Source organism: Marmota flaviventris, chromosome 8, assembly GCF_047511675.1.
Source record: "Marmota flaviventris isolate mMarFla1 chromosome 8, mMarFla1.hap1, whole genome shotgun sequence".
In the NCBI taxonomy this organism is placed as follows: domain Eukaryota; kingdom Metazoa; phylum Chordata; class Mammalia; order Rodentia; family Sciuridae; genus Marmota; species Marmota flaviventris.
Window position 1 is genome coordinate 119,626,399 of NC_092505.1, and position 20,651 is coordinate 119,647,049.

The following is a 20,651-nucleotide window of genomic DNA, read 5'->3' on the forward strand; positions in this document are numbered from 1 at the left end:
AGACTTTTCAGGCTAAATTGAAAAGTAATTTAAGGCCTCTTTTTAAAGAAAATGCACACATAATTCATAACAAACGTCCTTTAACTCTTCTTCCCTTTTAACCAATTTTAAATTCAGAGTTCTCTTTGTCACCTCAGAGTCAGAACTTAATGGACCAGAGCCACTTAGGAAACTGTCAAAGGCTTTATTCTGTGCAGGAATCTGTCATTGTTCCTGATGTCATTATCAACCTGCTTCAACCTAAGTCATCACAGGCACCTTCATTGCATTGCTGTGGATGCACGTGTCCTCACTGGTCCACATACGCCACCATTTTTAGTGTCAAGATTTGGGTGAGCACAGCAAAGCTAAGTGCCCTGTATCAGACATGGATGAAGTTGGAAAATAGCCAGTCCATGATCCTTGGGGTGAAAGGTTCCCCGAGGCCACATCATCCAACTGTCTACAGCACCCTCAAGTATCTCTTCTATTCTGTGGTTAAGCATCTCCAACTACAAAGAACTCACCATCCTTTTATAGAATCCATCTCATTTTCATTCAGCTCTAAGAATGAGGAGATTTTGAAACAGAATATAAAGCTAACATCTCTCCCTGATGTTTTACTTTGGGACTTCATCTCACCTGCTGGAAACAAAGAATGAGGCCAATCCTTCCTCTGCATGACCACCTTTCAGATGCTCACTGCCTCTGTTCTGATGAATCCATCTGTCCCCTTTAAACTCTTGTACTTACCCTCTCCTCCTCCTGGCCACCGTGGTCTTCCCCTGTGGTCTCTTCTTCAGGTGGCCACAGCCATAGTGCCCAGGAGAGGCCTGGTGCATCAGCCTTGAGAGCACAGTGGGAACAGGTAGTCTCTTGTCCAGGTTTCTCTGCTGGTATTAAAAGACTTCACCTGGAATTCTCCCTCTACCTGACACCCTCCAGTGGCTGCCCTTTCATTCCTAGAAGAAAACACTGTCATATCTGCACCAGAGCTGCCTGGGTCCCCAGTTCAGGACCTGCGCCCCCACCCCTCCCCTTGCTCACTTCTCTGCAGCCCCCTGGCCTCCTTGTGGCTCCCCCGACCTCATTCCACACAGGTCTCCACGTGATCCTCCTCCTCAGAGTGGCCCTTCTGAAGCAGTGCCCTGTCCCTCTCTGTCCCATCTTCTCATGCTGCTTTGTTTTCCTTTCAATCTGTTCTGGTTGAGTATGAGGTGCCTCCCCCACAGTTCATGTGTTAGGCAAGGCAAGAATGTTCTCAAAAAATAGTGGCACCACCATGTTGGCAGAAGGCTCTAAGAGAGGCATCCAGCAGGACCCAGATACTGGACACCCTACTCATCAGAGGCTTGAAATAATTAGATCATGAGAGCCGCACCTCATCATTGGATTAACCCATCTGATGGGGAGAAAAAAATTTCACCTATTGGCTTTAGTTTTTCATATTTTTATTAATGCACTATAATTAGGCGTAATGGTGGGATTCATTGTTACATATTTATGCATGTACACAGTATAACAATATAATTTGGCCAATATGATGGATTAATAATTTGAATAGACTACTGGGGGGAACTGCAGGCAGGTGGGGTATAGCTGGAGGAACTAGGTCACCAGGGGCATGCCCTTTGGGGACTACATCTTGTCCCTGGCTCGCCCCACCCATGCTTCCTGGCTGCTGTGAGCTTTCCTTGGCCATGTCCTTCTCCCATCATTCTTTGCTTTGCCTCAGGCCCAGAGCAATGGAGCTGACCCACCGTGGACTGAACCTCTCTGAAACCATGGGCCCAAAATAACTTTTCTTCCTCGAAATTATTCTTGTCAGGTATTCTGGTCACAGTGACAGAAAGCTAACACACAATTGCTGTCATTAAATCATACGTTTACTTGCTCAACTGTTTATTATGTTGTCTTCTCCACTGAAATGTAAAGAACAGGAGGTCAGGAGCTGTTCCTTCCCTGATGTCTCGGCAGTGCTTAGAACAAAGTCTGTACACAGTACGGGCTCCATGAATATCTGTTGATGAAGGGGACCATTTCATCCTGAGACTGCATTATTCTTGGTAGAACCCAGATACAATAGCTTATTCTTCCCACCAGAAATCCCCCCTTCTTTTTCTCCTGACATCAAAATAGCAAAACAATATTTGTCAAAGATTTAGAAAAATCATTCTCTGGGTTTGAATTTGGGTCCTTAGGGAGTAGTCATTAAATGGTCCTCCAGAGGCTGAAAGAGTTAATTAATGTGCCTTCCCAAGTCCAGATCTCCACTCTTCAGGGCCATTGGCCCTTGGGAAGGCAAAACCCCGTGCAACGAAATCATGCTCAGTGAACTTCTGGCCAGGACCTCTTATTATTAAGAGGCAGCTCTTCTAACCTCCCAGGGTGCCTGGAACGCCCCCAATTCCTGAAGTCATTATGTTTTACAGCAGGTTCTTCTGACAGAGCTTCATCAGCCTTTGGCAGAACATAAGCCAGAATAATGGGCAGGCAGATGCCAGAATGAATTCCGATGTGTACACACAATTCTTGGCCCCATAAAAATCAATTCCTTATTCATAATTAAGCAACTTCTCTGAGAAAGGGCAGGTTGGTACAGTTATTAAAAGATAAATAATAGATAAGGACCCACTTGCTTCTTTTTCTTTTTCTTCTTTCTTCTCTTTCTTTCTTTTAGGCATAAAGAATTTTAAATGCAAAATAGTTTTGTAATTATTCTTTCTTCTGCTTGGTGTTGCCTGTGACACCAAAGCCCAACAAAACAGAATAGCTTTCACACGTTTTTTATCGCTCCTTGAAATGTGTCTTGAAGAGCAGAATGACCAGGCAGGTCTAGACAGGGAGAAGAGGAACTGGAAGCACTGGGACATGAATGTCACAAGTCACAAGATGGGTTCATCCTGGGGGTCTTTTTCCAGCTTCACACATTGGGATCCGGGACAGTATCTGAAAACAACAATAATAACAATGTTATTGTCTGGCTGCATCATAAAAAGAGCAGCAGGACTTCCCAGCTGTGAGGACCACATGCATCCTAACTAGCTTAATGAAATGAAGCAGCCGGATTCCTAAAGACCAGGGAAGGATGGGGGCGGGTCTTCTTCAGAAAGAGGGCAGTGTTTGGGGTATAAAGCTTCTACCTCTCCCATGGGGGCAATTCTCTCCCCTCAGCCATGTAAAAGGGACTTCACTAGAATCACCCAGAAAGATGGGCTGCCAGCTCACTCCCCAGTGAGGAATGTGCTGAAAGGCTGAGGCCCACTCAAAGCAGAGTAAGGGAAGAAAGATATTGGCTATGGCTCCTCAGACTACAGGATTGAACAAGAACACAGGAACTGGTGCCTCTTCTGGCTGCAGGATAAAGTAGGAGTCACCTGGAGCAGCACCTGGAGGTCCCCTGGGTTGATATGTTTGGGGAGCAGGTGGAATGACCCCATCCAACCCAGTGTTTTTGGCCTGGGGAGGGTGTGCCAGGGAACCTCACATTAAGAAAGTTGGAGATCAGGAGAAGAGTGAGAGCCACTGAGCTGCCCATTTGGCCACTAATCCCGGCCATGGAGATGGGCTGGGAATGCCTGTAGATGGTAAAGCAAATGGAAGATTGAGTGAGACCCGGGAGGAAGTTCTCAAAAATTAGTGGCACCATCGAGTTGGCAGAGGGCTCTAAGAGAGGCATCCAGCAGGACCCAGAGACTGGGCACTCTACTCATCACTGACTGAGCCGGGCATCCCTCCTCCAGCCTCCAACACCAGGGGACACTGGTACCGCCCCTCCTCCTTTCTAAGTTATCCCGTGGATGCCCTAGAAGATTCTGCAGGGAGATGAGGAATCCCACTTTGAAGATTTAGGCTTTAAGCTGGACTGCACTAAGTTTTAATCACTAAAAGAAACTAAATAATGGAATTTGACCAAGACATCATTAATGGAACTACTTACCCAGCATGAAGAGGGATTCAATATAGTAAAGCTGAAAGCAGTAATTGGAAAAGAAATAAACCATTTCATATTTATGTCCCAACTAATCAAGAACTCTTCAATGAACTGGTGCCAATAGTTAGAATTTTTTTTTTTTTTTTTTTGGTTAGGGATTAAAGATTTGGCAGAAGAAATGGAAGGAATTTAGTATCTACTTGGCTCTAGTAATCATTTTCTCATCTTTTTCTTTATTGATTAAATTCATAGAAATTATGAAAGGGACACAATGTGTTTGCTTAGTATTTCCTTTTCATAAGCTTTCAAGTATCACGGATGTCATTCATGTTAACACAGGAGGGAAGAGTGTACAGAGGGGAGGAGAAAACAGTTGTTTTAAGGAGGCACCACGGATTGCAAGAGCACTCTGGGAATTAGGAGGACCCCTCAGAGGAGGGCGTGGGGTGAAAGTGCAGCTGCCTGGCAGCTTGAGGTCTGGGGATGGGTAGGAAGTTTCTGTTGGGCAGTTTCTCTGCAGCAAAGTATTTAAACAGGAGCAGTAAAGAAGAACAGGATTGGTTGGTGTTCCATGCTGGAAGACCTTGAGGAAGACTGTCATGATCAAGACAGTGATGACTTAGTAGGATCCTGAATGGAAAGGTGGCCAGAATCACAGAGGGAGATGGCATTGGGGGCACTGATGGTGGCATGGGTGACATCATACTTTCAGCTGTTATCTCATATTCACCCTCAGCATCTTTTTTTTCTTCCTCCTTTTCTTACTTTTTCCTCCTTCTTCATCACCCATATTTGTTGAGCAGTTACTATGTGCCACATACCATTCTTCACAAAATTATTTACGTGATCAAATGACCCCTGCCTCCAAGAGATCTGGACTCAGGGACCTGTCAGTCAGAGTGTGAGAGACAGGTGACAAAGTTTTAGTTCTGTTTGGACCAAGGTGTTGATTGGACATGGAGGTTGAATCCTTCTTTTAGAACTAAACCAAGAACACACACAGAGAGAAAAACAGAGAAATGAAGGCAGAAAAAAAAACAGACTGGTCATTTGAATAAGGTAGATTGACTTAGGAAATGATTGTTTACTTTTTTCTGTATACCAGATGCCATTCCAAGTCCTGCATAAACATTAGTCATTTAATTCTTATAGCAACCCTCTGTGGTAGGTACTCTTGCCCTTTTGTAGAAAGGGAGGAGTAAAGATAGTTTAAGTAACATGCTTACAGTCACACAGCCAGTAAGACGGTTGAGATCGACACCCAGATCTCAGATGCAGGTCTACATCCTTGATGCTCCCTAAAATATTCTTATTCTTTCAGGAAAATCTATTCTTTCAGAAACATCATACAGACAAAAAGATGGGTTGTTGAGAAACACTAGAAACTTGTTTGTGCCTCTTTAATCTTAAGTGGTATACTGAAAAAAAAATGATCCTTATTAACTTATTAAAATGATCCTAATTAATTTGTTTCCATAAAGGAATTTGGGATATACCATTCATTTCCAAATAAAAGATGCTGCACAGGCTTATTTCTGAGTATGGATACCACATAGACTGTTATCAAACTAGTTTTTGCTGAATAATCTGTTCCTGAGTAGACTGGATCAATAACCTGGACTTATTTCCAATTTATGAGCTAAATATTTAAACACCCCTGTGTATTTCTGGCCATATCATTTTCAAAGATACTAGTGCCGTCCGACTCAAACTTTCATTTCTAAAAATGTGGAGACCGTGGATCCACTTTCACCAGCTTGTGCTCTAAGCAGGGCTTTTGAAGTGTTCCCCCTGCACAGGACAGAAAATCCAATTCCTTTTTCTCTTCTCCCCCTCCAGTATTAACATCCACTGGTTCAAGCATCTCCTGTGGCACAGGGGATTAGGGGATTAGTCCAAAGGGCTGAAATTGCTGGAACAATGCCATCTTTCGCTTGGGTTGAATTTGGAAAACCCCACATGTGCTACCCAAACCCCATGCTGTTTCTAACCCCTTGCATCTGCTGATACCAAATTCAGAGGCCAGTGTTGCAGCTAGAAACCAGAACCCAGAGAGATGTCCCTTGCCAGGAGCAAGAGCCTAGAGGAACAGCTTTATAAAATCTTGGCAATCTCGAGAACTGCAGCCTTCCTGGGCCATGAGACCCTGCCCACCTTACCTTATTTCTCACCAGAAGACAGAGGGCATTTGCCTGCAGAATACCCCTCACTAAACTCATTGAGGCACAACTCAAGCTGAGGCACCTGGCTTGCTCTTGTCTCTGGAGACGACCCTTGCTTAGCCTGCTGAAGATGCTTCTTCCCTCCCTGGGGCCCTGAATCAACTCCTCTGCAATTAAAATAACTTTTTGTCATTCCCATGGCCATTTTCCTGGGGCACCTGTCTGGTCCATTCTTGCCCTGCACCCACTTCTGTCCCTGTGCAAAGTGACTAGCTCCTTCCTAACGACCTCAAAGCTCATCCCAGGAGGCCAAACACCATCCTTCTGCTCACAGTCGGAATTGAGACGTTGTTTAGCACCCACAACTCTGCTGTCTGTCTTCGTGAGACCTGTGGAAAGTCCTTAACGGGATGACAAGTCTAGTGACAATAAACTTGCACTGGGTATTTATTTTGAGCAAAAAAAAAAAATCACTCTGTGAAAGGTTCTGAAATCTACAAAGTACATATGTGAGTTTAAATGTGTCTCTGATCCTCACATTTCTAGAGGATAAATACTACTGTCATCTCCATTAACATGGGAAGAAATTGAGTCTCCATTGGATGAAGTACCTTTCCAAGACCAGGCAGGCAACAGGTATCAAATTTTGGGCTCAAGTGAAAAAACACTAGTGTCAGTTTTATGGGTGCACTGACATCCCCCAAAGTACCCACAACATGACTACATATAGTCAGTGCCCAGTTAAAATCTAGTGAATGGTGACTCATTTTGAGAGATGCTTCCTTTCGCTAGCCTCCTTATTTCCTGCATGACTTCCTTTCTCCCTTCTTCTTCCCAGTCATCAACCTTCCTTCCATCAACCTTTATATAACCTGCCACACGACCCATACCAGGCTGTGTCCTGAGCATATGAAGAGGAACAAGGCCCAGGCCCAGCAAGCACATGAGCAGGTTCCCTTGAGGAGCCCTGACTCATGCCTACTGGGGCCCAGGGCTGACTCATCCCTGTGTGCAGGACCATGCAGGACTGTGCAGGCCAAGCTCCTGGGCTCTGCTACAGGATGCCTACGTTGACAGTCAGTGCTACTCAGCTACCCCGATATGGGTTCATGTGGGTTCCTAAAATGATGCCATTTTTTAAGGAAGAAATAAGAGACTGACTTTGTGGACATGGTTGCTGTATGACCCTAATTTCTCTTTTCCTCAGTCTATTTTATAAAAAGGAAAAAGGAAGAAAGGAGGGAGGGAGGGTTTGCTATACTGGCCCTATTCATCTCTCAGAAATGTTATAGGATTGAACCAAATTAAATGTAGGCGTAAGAGGACTAAGCATTATGTCCCTGTGTGGGCTCCTAAGTGTTCTGAGCATGGAGTCAAGGGCTCAAGATGGGGCCTCCCACACCCCAATCATCATAGGCGTGGGTACACACTTCAGGCTCCAGCCCTGACCACGCAGCTACACCTAGAATTTACCCCGAACTCACCTTCCTCCCTGCCTTTCTTTACTTTCTTCCCACTGCCTGGAAGACCCTCTCCCCATCACTGTGTGTCCACTTGAAACCTAGCTCAAATAACTACCTCCTTTATGTTAAAACAGTGCCCGTTTCCTCTTCTGTCCCATTACATTTTGTGTATCTCTCTCAGCCTCACACTCAGCACTGGGACTAGAGCCATATGTATTGGTGTCTTGGGCTTTTCTGCCTGGGTGCGTCTTGCATGTACCCAGTATTAATAAAATATTGAATCGAATTCTGTTCCCCTTCTCTGTGTGCCTCCTTGTCTGCCCCCAGCACCCTGTACCTAGTACATCACCTAGAACATAGCAGAAACCCAGGGAACCTGTCCTGGGGAGCCATACATGGCAAATTCAATGGATCATCTGCATAGCCCAGGGGAGTTAAGCCTTCCCCTTCAGTTAAGTCAAAAATCATGGGAAGGGTATACAATTGGACACACAGAGGCTGTACCCTGTTGGATGGCCTTTCCAAGCACAGACTCCAAATCAGTGGGGTTATGGAGATGAGTTTAGGGAACACTCTAGGGAATTTTTTTTTTCAAATTATTTATTCTACATTCATTAAGAAGAAATATATTTATTACATCAAAAAGTACATATGATAGCATACATATTATTTAATAAAATCTCTTACTTTTGAATGTAAATGAGTTGATTGAAAGAAAAACATTAAATAAATAATGGTACAGAATATGCCCAAATGATGTGATGGTGGTATGTTCCAGAAGCTGCCAGACAGAGAAAACCCTTCTAGGGGTGTGAAGATGGAGGGGAAGGGTAAAGAGATGCCTTTATCCTTTCAGGGGCTCAGATCTACTGGAAGCAGCCCTGGGAATTTCAGTTATTTACAAAGCTACATTACCAGGCGAAAACCTTTGTCTGAAAGGAAGAAAGAAGTGTAGCCGTTTCCTTCTCCATTGTTTCTTCCCTGGAATGAGGAAATCTGCTGAAAGTCAAGGCCAACACTTCAGACTTCACAGTCTTGGGCACCAGGTTTCCTGATGGCCAGGGGAGGGTTACACCTTTCCCCAGGACTGGCAAATACAAAGGCCCAGAATATGGGTTTGCTTTTCCTTTTTTTTTTTTCCTGCAAAGCATAACACTTTACAAAAAGAAAATCACTTCAAAGGCAAACCTTTTCTCGCATATATTTCAGAGCTCCATTCAAGATCCACATTCATCTTCCTTATCCAATTACAGGATCAAAGCAGAAGTGTTTGGCCTACTTTGGGGGTTTAAAGACATCCAGGGGAAAACTAAGAACATTTAAAACTACCTTCTTTATGCCATGTATCTTCCAGAAGGAGAAATGGAATCTGTTCCCCCCTGCACGGTCTTAACTAGTCTCTAGATGGAAAAAGTCAGGTCAGAGAGTTAACACGTTCTAATCATCTGAGCACAGAAGATCCAGTTACAGCTCTATAAATCCCAGTTTCATCTCAGTCATTGGGTCTAGTGTATTTTCTCTCCATACTGCCATAGTCTTTTCCAGAATCACTGCCAAACTCTTGATTTTTCCTGATTACTTTTAAATACCCCATGTTAAAAGAAAAATTGCAAGAAATAAATAAATATTACTTCTTTTGTCTCCCTAAAGTTGCTAGTTCCCATGCATCTTTTCATTTTAATGCTATAATATGGAGTTCACATATCCCCAAAGAAGGCCCACCTCTTTATTCATATTAACACTCTAGGGTTTGAGGCCTTGTTTTTTTTTTTTTTTTTTAAAAAAGTACAATATCCTCAAAAATATTTAAGTGAACAGACTGCCTATTGGTGGATTGATTTTTCTCTATGGAAATAAATCTGTTGGCAGCCACCAGAATTGGGGTATAAAAGATGACCTTGGGCAGCTGCTGCCATTTGTTATGGTGGGAAGATGAGGGTTTTGTCTCTCCCTGGGGGTTAATATTGTGATGTTCTGAACGCCACCAGGGCTCTGTTTCTGAAGGGTTACGCTGGAGAGAGGAAGGCTTTGTGGTTTATGACAAGATCACGGCAGAATATTTTGTGCACGCCATGATTTGTATCACCCATTTGTGCACAGGCCATAAAAGTGCACTTTTTATCAGGAACATTTGTGAATATATAACAGCACTGAAGACATATGGCCACTAAATAATTCACAGTTATCTATCTTCTCAGCAGATTCCGTATACACCTACCATGTTTTAATGCCTAGTTTGCTCAGAAACAATATTCTTTATGACCCTTCCAATATAAAAATGTTTACTGACTGGCAGAAATATATGGATACCATGGGATTGGGCTGTAAGGTAAGAGAAAGCTTTCTGCTTTCTCTACCTCTTTTCCTCTTCATCCTTTCCCCCTCAACCCTCCCAAGTAGCACCCAAACTTATAGGACAGAGTGCCTCTCCCAAAGGGGGTGGGGACTGTGAAACTACTAATCTGGGCCATAAGATGGAAGTCACTGACTAATCTTTCCTCTTGTCTTTTCAGTTCTATATCCATTTACAGTCCCAAGGAGAATCCAAATGCATTTGACACCGCTGCGTTCTTCCAGTCTGTGGGGAATTTCCTGGGGATCTTCGCTGGCTCATTTGCAATGGGGTCTGCATATGCTATTGTCACAGCACTGATATCCTTTATCTGTCTGTGGAAAGCTGGGGTCTTCTGAGAGCACCCAGCATCCATGGAATGTTTCTGAGGATGAACAACCTCCAGGCCAGTAAATGGTTCAAGCTGAATAAAGCCCTGCTAAGTCCATCTTGGTTCTGAGTGATCATCCCTGGAGGCACAGGTTGGCACCCATGGCAGAGGGGGCCAGGATCTTTCTTGTCCAGGGTCAATACTAGCACTCTTGATAATGTCTCATCTTAGACTATCAACAGCCTTTTAAAAAATGCAATGTAGGGAAAGTAGTGGGCAGAGAACATCAGGATTGGCTCTCCAAGGGTTGAGAGGAAGAACTGAAGGTCCAGCATCATGAACATAGGATGAACTGGGGGTGATAACCTGGCTGGGCTCTGCCTCCTTTTTTATGCTTGTGACAGTCACTAGCCTACAGGATAAGCCAAGCCAGATATCACTACGGATTTAAAAAGTATCCATAACTACTGTATAGAAGGGAATCTGCAAACAATGCAGAAATGACATGTTTCCCATATCTGGGACACTGTGTCCTTGGATCTTTTCTTTGATATTAGGGAGTAGGGAGGATGGGTAGAGTTCCTGAAGGATCCCAGGTGGGGTGGGAGTGTCCTTGTTCTAGTATGCTGTTCACCTAGAATAGCTGGATGGGGCAAAAGTGAATCAGAGTTGGGGAAGAAAGCCAGAGGATCAATGTCAACTGTGAGGACTTGAGGCCAGAGGAGAGACAAAAAGACAAAGAACAATGGCCAAAAATCCCAGAGAAAAGAGAGGAATGTGGCCACAAGGGATCAGAGCCCAAGGTAAGAAATGCAAACTGTTGGAGTCTTTTTCCATGAGGACTGGCCCTGAGATTCACTGAACAGCTGCTAAAAGGCTCTGTTCTAATGAGGGTGTCTACAAAGAGTCAGGATGAATAAAATACGGTCTCTGCCCACAAGGAAATGGCAAGCTTGGGAAGACAAGCTCTACACTGAGAACTGGATAGAAAGTGCCAAAGCTGTATGCAAGCTATTGGGACTATAAAAATTCAGAGAAAGACCATTGTGTCTGGAATAGTCGAAGAGACTCTTGGCCAACTATTCCAAAAAATAATTTGAAAAGTGGTATTTTTATGCAGAGAGGGACCTGGGCTTGGCCTCGAAGATAGGTAGGATGGAGGCCAGGGCTATGCAGTAAGTACCCCAGGAAGGGAAGATCAGCATTTGCCCTGGTGGAGATGGGACTGACTGGGGCTGCACATGGCAGATGAGCCTTAGAGGACCAGAGGGCTCCAGCTGAAGAGAAATGGACAATGTGTTCATACAAGTGGGATGGAGGCTGCTGTGGAATACCTTGGAATGTTCTTGAAAAGGCTGAGTCTTGCTCTCTGGTCTACAACTAGCTGCTGAAGGTTTCTGTTCAGAAGAGGGACTCTCTTATTTTTAAAAAGAGAGGTTCTGGTCCAGGGGATAGGTCAAAGGAAAGGGATTCGAACCAAGGGAAAACCATAGCAAACTGTGGAGAAGCATCAGAATGGAACCCAATGTTTAGAAAGGAGACTCTTTGGGACCTATGATAGGTTGTTCACAAGAGATGAAGAAGGGGAGACTCAAAGACTATGCCAAAGCTCGGTCCTGGAACCCCTGGAGAATGACACCTCCACTGACAGAAATAAAGTAAGTCAGAAAAGGGAGACTGGTTTCCAACAGCAAAAGTGATCCTACTCAGTGCTGTGGTATGTCGGGCCCTCTACTGCTTGTTCACAATGAAGTGCCATCCTCAACTAACCTGCACACCACCATATCAACAGTGCTTATATTTATTGGGCACCAACAGCTTAGAAAGGATAAGCTATGGGCCAAAGCCATGTAATCAATAAGTGAGCCCAGAATGAAAATGCACACTCCCAATCACTTTTTCCTGTTGTGTCTTAATCACTAGCTGGAGTTGCATCGAAGGTCATGTGTGGTTTAGAACAGAGCAATAATAATGGTGACAGGAACACTTAGGCAATGTCTGGCCATGCACCACCTCATTTGGATTAACCCTGTAGGGAGGTTATTATCATCCTCACTTTGCACAAGAGGAAACTGAGGCATGAGGAGGTCAAGGAGCTCATGATGGGTCATGCACCAGTAACAATGAACATGACACTAATAATATCATCTAATGTTCATTGAGAGGTGTACCATGTGCCAGAAGTTGCCCTGAGCATCTTGCATGGATTATCTCAGATTTTGCAAGGATGCCCAAAGGCAGGTTCTGTTATTATCTCAAGTTTACAGCTGAAGGAGCACAATTTAGGTTAAACAACTTGGCTAAGGCTTCACAGCTAGGACTTGCAGGGCCAACAGGCCTGAGGGAGGCAGGTGCACTGCTGTCGCTCCACCTGCATCCCCTCATTTCCCTTCCTGACTGAGACAGAGTTTCCTTGGCTTGTAGCTCCAGGCTCTGCACCTGGGGGTTAACTCAGAACCCAGCCACTTTCTAGAGGTGATTAAGTAAAAAGAAGGCCTTGTAGCCCTTTGAGATCCTGTTACTTAAGCCTGAACTGAGCCTCCTCTTTTTTATATATATAATTTAGATTATATATTTATGAATATATTTATATTTACTTATTTCTTTTTTTGAGAGCTTCCTCTTTAAGACAAATCAGAAGAGGAATTCTGAGGAATTCCTCTAGAAACAAAGGCTTCCCTCCTCCAAGCCACAAAAGGGGTTTTGAAAGGGGCCTAAGGGCAGCCCTTTTTCACTCCATAGAGTTGCTTTGGGGGTCTTGCTAGTTCTATTTTCAGCAAAGATTTTTTTAAAAAAAATTTTATATCGCTAACAGAAAAAAATTAATATCACTTTTGTTGCAGGGTGCTTTTCTGAGTTTTTAACATGTACTAATTGGTATAACTGCCAATGAGGTAGACTGTAGTATTACCTCCACTTTTTGACAGGACATCAGAAGCACAGAGGGGTCAAGAAATGTGGATATGGTGAATACAAACCCATGTGGAGTCAGTTTCCGAGGGCACCTAGGTCATCCTGCCTCCTGGCACTCTGTGCTTTCTAAACCATTCAAACCATTTTTAGCAACTTCACCTCATGCCACTCTCCACACTGTGGGAACAGGCACTGTCTTTATTGCCAGCCCACACAGGACAGCGGAAGGCCAGGCTGCTCCCTGGGGATCTCCTTCTAGCCATACTCTCCTGGGCTCCTGGGTACCTGCCACAGCTCTCCTAAGGGCACACCCCACGCATGGCCTGAGGCCAACTTCCAGAGGTTTTGCACCCATAATTTGCTGGGTTTATACTCTTCCTAGACACCTCCGCTGTCTGAACACAGGTTTGAATTATTTTCATGGGCATGTTCAGCCCCCAGCAAAGCATGGCATTCATTCTGATCTTCCGAGAAGGGCCCACTGAGATTGGCACTGAAAATCAGTCTTTCACTCTGAAATATCATTACCAGATCAGCTTTTCTCAGCCAGTACGGTGATGTAGCTGTCAAACCAGTTGGTGTTTCCCTTAACACATTTTATCACTTGACCAAATTTACCAAACTGTGTGAGTTCCCAATGCTGGAAACGGGCCTGTTTTTCCTCCTGTCCTGGAGTGCCTTCCTGTCCGCCGAGGCTGCCGGCCTAACAGGTCAGTACTTCATGCCGCACAGCGAGCTGTGTGTGTGTGTGTGTGTGTGTGTGTGTGTGTGTGTGTATGCACGTGTCTAGGTGTGTACTCCTCCCTGACCCAGCAGGAGGTGAAATGAAGTCTCTCTCAAGGAGTGAATGTGAATGATTTGTTCAGAATCAGCCTCTCCTTGGTACCCTGGGGAGAAATCATCATAACAATCTATCCATTTTGTACATAATAGGTTCATAGAATGTCTCCAAAATGCTCTTCTCTCCTTGCTGGACAGGAGAGGGTGTTGAGATGACTGATTTATAGGGGTGATGGATGACTTTACAAATGGAAGTCTGCACTTAGTGGGAAAGGGTACACACACAATTGTTCCATAGAGAAATACCTTGACTTTCCACCTGCCGTCAGCACAGGATCCAGTGTAGATAGCCTCCCAGGGCATGGCCATCTCCCACACACCAGTGTTCTCGATCTCTGCCTGTGCGCTTGGCAAGTCAGAAAACACAGATTCAACGTGGCAGCTTTGCACTTGTATGTCTCTTAGCACAGAAAGTCCACATAGGGAGTCCTCTGAGGTGGGGCAGCTGATAGAGGGGCAGTCCCAAGGCTCGAGGGCCATGGATCCTGTGATCTGGCTTCCACAATTAGGTCGCCTTTCTGTGACTGTGAGGGTTTATGCTTGAGTAGCTGCAGTGATTGGGTGCTTTTCCATGTAGAAGAATCACTGAGGCTCCAAGCAAATGTCAAAGCTATTTCTCTCCTAAAAGCTGATTCCCTGCTTCTCCCAGGTTTCAATCCTGAATCCCTTGCTGCCTTCTGCATCTTAACTGACAGTCACATGGTGAGAATCTCTGCTAAAGTGTTAACCAATAACGAGACATGCTTCGCTGGGTACTTGCATTTTAGTAGGTGATGCTTTAAGTCTAAATAACAAATAACAATAAAAATTGACCTAAATTAAAGATGGACCATGATCCAGGCTCTGGCTAGCTGCCTTTAACTGAAGATCTCATTAATTTATAGAACGACTCAAAATAAGACACTATCCCCATTTTACTCAGCTAACATTGAGTGGTAAACTAGGGTTTAAATTTAGCAAATGGAAGTCCAGATTCTGGACTCTTGAATACCAAGCATCACTACTTTGATGGAAGCTCACCTGTGGATTATTATGCAGACCTCCAAGAGTGGGAAGATAGAGTCCTAGGAGCCTGCCTGGTGTGCTTGATTCTGGTTGGTTTGGGCTCTCTTGTGAATGCTGTGGCAAATTGTTTTAGCAGTGACAGTCTTCTTCTCTCATCAACTGACCTAACTTACAGCAGAACCTCAACAGTGCTAGTGCTAGAACAGAAAGCTGCCTCCCAATTCCAATGATCAAGATTCCGCCCCTAATTAGGTCCTTGTACCCAAATTATTTTAGCGCAAATTCTACTGTGTTAGTACATTGCCATGTTATTATGCATCTCAGAAAAAACAACAACACCAAAAGAATAATCACGTCCCTTAAATGAAATAACATAGATAAACTATTGATATCATTGTCATTCCAAAAACTTGAGCACCTGCCCCCATATTCTGTGCCCTATTTAGTACTTGTTGTAAAATGATCTAAGTAAAGTTGACAATAAGAATTAAACATTGGACCTTCCTGAAAGGTAAAGAAGTATGTTTAACCCACTGAATGTCTTTTAGTCTGCTGTTGAAGTTTAATAAATGCACATTCTCTCTCTCTCTCTCTCTCTCTCTCTCTCTCTCTCTCTCTCTCACACACACACACACACACACACACACTATTGCCTAAAAGTCATACAGTGCATTTCTGTGTGTGAAAATTATCTATCTCAAAATCATATAACATGAGCCATGCATATCATGGGACCATTTAGTTGAGGATAAATACGAGAAAATGTTCTTAATAGAAAGTGTTCTAAATAGCGAAAGTGTTCTGAGATAGTTTTTCTGCAAGATAGGGCAGCTGTTTGTTTCTATAACTTGGCAATAAACATGATTCTGAGCTTTATGGAAGACAAAGTCAAAAAGGAAACATGAGGAGATATATAGGAATAAAACAGCATTATAAAAGGAAATCACACTTATTTATAAAAATAGCAAATTTTTTTTTCCAGTACTAAAATTTTAGGAGAATTTATCACATGCATCCTTATGTAAGGAACTTTGAACATCAGAATGGAAAAATGTATTTAATGCTACTTTTAGAGAAGATGGAGATTCATTCTTCCTGTGGTCATTTCTCATATTGACCTTCAAGGAAATCTGAGGCTGGTGGTATCAAGTATAGTCCTCTGAGTTCCTCCCAATGTAATGATAAAATCTTTTTAGTTCTAGTCCATAGGTAAACTAATGTGATGCAAAGTTAAAATCTGGGGGAAAAATTTTAATGCTCAATAAATGAATATATAATATGGAATGCAGTGAATTAAAATGGAATGGGCTGTTAGTTTATGAGTTATTATGTACCAGGCAGCAGTCACGGGCCTTGCTTACATGGTCAGGGCTCACTAAAAGCACTTCACTCCTAGAGAGGGTGGTAGTGTGCATGGTGCAGAGTCCTCTAGCCCTGACCCTCCAAAGTGGGTCTTCAAGGACATCCACCAAGTGAACAGGACTCTAGGCTTGCCACCCCTTGCTTCACACATTCTATAGCTTCTGTGAGTTGGGTTTTCTCATAAGATTTCATGTGAAAAGGGGATTTCTGCTGCCTTAAGGAAAGCATACCTGTTTTAAAGTGTAAAAATGTATTTTTTTTCATGTTTTCTTACTCCTATGTTAATATGTGTTTGTTGTGAAAATTTTAGAAAATGTAGATTCATGAAAGGACATAAAATTAGAATCACTTATATTGTTATTTCCTATCAATAACTATTACTAATATTTGTCTGTGTCTATCTAGTTAGAAATATATGTACATATATATATGTTTATGTGTTAACATATGCATTTACATATACCCTCAAATATAGACACACTTATTTGCAAAAATAGCAAACTATATATATATATATATATATATATATACACATATATATAAATAAAATTACATATGCATGCATATATATATAATTATATTCCTGTAATTATTAAGTAATTTGCTCATTTTACAGGACCATTTATGGTGGAAGTTTTTCATGATATTAAGTAGTACATTAACTCTCCATAATTTATTTTACATGATTGTTTGCAGTCTTTACTATTATTATTGTAATGATAATCCTTACAGCTAGGTGTATTAATTTTTTTTCACATAACCACATAAGAGTTAATACAAAGACTAGAATTTTAAAGTTTTGTAGAGGTTTATCTAAATTGTCCTCTGGAAATTTCTTGTCCCTATCTACCCACCAACAGTGTGGAAGAGGTTTCATTCACCCATTCCTTCTCCAACTTAAGACTTAGTAACCATGGTTAACCTGCTAACCACGTTCCATTTCATTTTGGTTGACATTACATTTTTGCTGAAGAAAAGAATTTTAATGCAGAAAAATTGTAAGCATTCCCTCTAAAAACTGGAAGAAGACAGGGATGCCCTCTGTCACCACTTCTATTTAACATAGTTCTTGAAACTCTAGCCAGAGCAATAAGACAGAAAAAAAATTAAAGGGATACGGACAGGAAAAGAAGAACTCAAATTATCACTATTTGTAGATGATATGATTCTATACCTAGAAGACCTAAAACATTTCACCAGAAATCTCCTTGAACTAATAAATGAATCCAGCAAAGTAGCTGGATATAAAATCAACACCCATAAATCAAAGGCATTTCTGTACATCAGTGACAATCCACTGAAAGAGAAACTAGTAAAACCACCCCATTTACAATAGCCTCAAAAAATAAAATAAAATACTTGGTAATAAATTTAACAAAAGAGATGAAAGACCTCTACAATGAAAACTACAATACGCTAAAGAAAGAAATTAAAAAGACCTTAGAAGATAGAAAGATCTTCCTTGTTCTTGGATAGGCAGAATTAATATTGTCAAAATGAACATACTACCAAAACCACTATACAGATTCAATGCAACCCCAATCAAAATCCCAATGGCATTCCTTATAGAAATAGAAAAAGCAATCATGAAATTCATCTGGAAAAATAAGAGACCCAGAATAGCCAAAGCAATCCTTAGCAAGAAGAGTGAAGCTGGTGGCATTACTATTCCAGACCTAAAACTCTACTACAGAGCAATAGTAACAAAAACAGCATGGTAATAGCTCCAAAATAGACCTGTAGACCAATGGTACAGAATAGAGGATACAGAGTCTAACCCACATAACTACAGCTATCTTATATTAGACAAAGGCGCTAAAAACATACATTGGAGAAAAGATAGCCTCTTCATCAAATGGTGCTGAGAAAACTGGAAATCCACATGTAACAAAATGAAATTAAACCTCTGTTTCTCACCATGCACAAAACTCAAAGTGGATCAAGAACCTAGGAATTAAACCAGAGACCTTGCACCTAATGGAAGAAAAAGTAGGCCCAAATCTCCATCACGTTGGATTAGGCCCTAACTTCTTAATAAGACTCCTGTAACACAAGAATTAAAACCAAGAATCAATAAATGGGATGGATTCAAACTAAAAAGCTTCTTCTACACAAAAGAAACAATCAGTGAGGTGAACAGAGAGTCTACAGAATGGGAGCAAATATTTATCACAAGCATGTCAGATAGAGCACTAATCTCTAGGATATATAAAGCTCTCAAAAACTTTAACACCAAAAAAACAAATAACCCAGTCAATAAATGTGCCAAGGAACTGAACAGACACTTCTCAGAAGAAGATATACAATCAATTAACAAACATATGAAAAAAATGTTCAACATCTCTAGCAATTAGAGAAATGCAAATCAAAACTACTCTAAGATTTCATCTCACTCCAGTCAGAATGGCAGCTATCAAAAATACAAACAACCATAAGCGCTGGCGAGGATGTGGGGGAAAAGGCACACTCCTACATTGCTGGTAGGAACGCAAATTGGTGCAGCCAATCTGGAAAGCAGTATGGAGATTCCCTGGAAAACTTGGAATGGAACCACCATTTGACCCAGCTATCCCACTCCTTGCTTTATACTCAAAGGACTTAAAAACAGCATACTACAATATCAAAGTTTATAGCAGCACAATTCACAATAGCTAAATAATGGAACCAACCTAGATATCCTTTAGTAGATAAATGGATAGGGAAATTTTGTTATATATACACAATGGAATATTACTCAGCATTAAAAGAGAATAAAATCATGGCATTTGCAGGTAAATGGATGAAGTTGGAGAATATAATGCTAAGTGAAGTAAGCCAATCCCCCCAAAAAACAAATGCCAAATGTTTTCTTTGATACGGAGGAGGATGCTGACTCATAATGGCAATGGAGGGGGAGCATGGGAGGAATGGAGGAACTTTAGATAGGGCAAAGGGGAGGGAGGGGAAAGGAGGGGGCAAAGGGATAGGAATGATGGTGGAATGAGTTAGACATCATGACCCTAAGTATGTGTATGAAGACACAAATGGTATGAAAAGACTTTGTGTACAATCCGTGACTTGAAAAATTGTGCTCTACATGTGTAATATGAAATGAATTGCATTCTTCCATCATGTATAGTGAATTAGAATAAATAAACAATTTAATTTAAAAAAAGAATTTTAAGTACATGTCTGTATTTGTTGGCATTTCTTCTTCAGCAAACTACTTGTCCATCCCCTTTGTCCTTTTCTCCTGTTGAAATGCTGAACTTGGTTTGTCACATTGTGTTTTAATTGCTCTTTACCTATTAAGAAAATTAACCTTTTGACTCTCTTTCAGGCTAGAAATATTTTTCCAATTTATACTTGTACCTTTTAAAACATGTGACCTTTCGTTTGGGTCAGGGAAAGTAGTTAGTATGCATATTTTCAAGTTTTGTGTGTTAATTATATCTCCTCCTCAGAAAGTCAAAGTGTTTCTCTAACAATGATATATGTTTTCTTCTAATAGGTGTCTGGTTTTATTTTTACAGTGGAATCCAAATGGAATTTGTTTTGATATGAGGCATGGGGTCTATAGGAATTTAATTTTTTTTCCTGAGAGTTAATCACTTATCCTATCAACCTTTTTCTAGAAATTTGGAATGTTTATACTATTTCATTTATTTCAGCTTTGTGGTTCATTTTAATATCTAGTAAATCAATCTTTCATACCCATTCCCCATTTTTCAAAAGTTCTTGAGCTACATATTTAGTATTCCACATGGACCTGAAAATAACTTTAGGTTCCAAATAGAAGATAACTTTGGGATTCCAACTGGGGGCCATGATATTTTTAGATTAATTGAAGAGAAGTGGTGTTTTTATAACCTGAGTCTTCCCACACAGGAATATGTTATGTCTATCCATTTATTTAAGTCATATTTTATGATCCTCAGTAAATTTTTATAGTCGTCTTCACATTAGATCTACAAATTTCTTGTTAAGTATCTTTTTAACTACCTTATATTTTGGGGTGCTATAATGAATGGAAACTTCTTCCACCATAGCTTCTAGCTGGTTATCGTGTGTGAGTGTGCGTGTGTGTGTGTGTGTGTGTGTGCGCGCGCGTGCTCGTGCGCATGCACATGTGTGCATCTAGATTTCTCTGCCCTATTTGATTGACTCTCTGCAGCCCTGAAATTCAGACCTAGAGTTGATGTGCTGGATTAGGATTAACAGGCAGAAGTTACCATGGGCTGTCAGCTCGACAGCATTAACTGAAGCCTCCTAGCACTCAGTAAATACGTTCTGAGCAATGAAATGAATGATTTTAACTCAATTAAAGGGAAAACTGCCCAAATCTGAATAA

General features: G+C 41.8%; 1 protein-coding gene across 1 annotated transcript in view; it reads left to right on the forward strand.

Moving 5' to 3' along the window:
* Slc9a9 (solute carrier family 9 member A9) overlaps positions 1 to 20,651 on the forward strand; it is a 537,647-nt gene that overhangs the window by 234,326 nt on the left and 282,670 nt on the right. The window contains exons 7-8 of the mRNA XM_071615577.1: positions 10,052 to 10,190; positions 13,719 to 13,824. Of these exons, the coding sequence (XP_071471678.1) occupies positions 10,052 to 10,190; positions 13,719 to 13,824 (245 nt within the window). The remainder of the gene's footprint in view (positions 1 to 10,051; positions 10,191 to 13,718; positions 13,825 to 20,651) is intronic.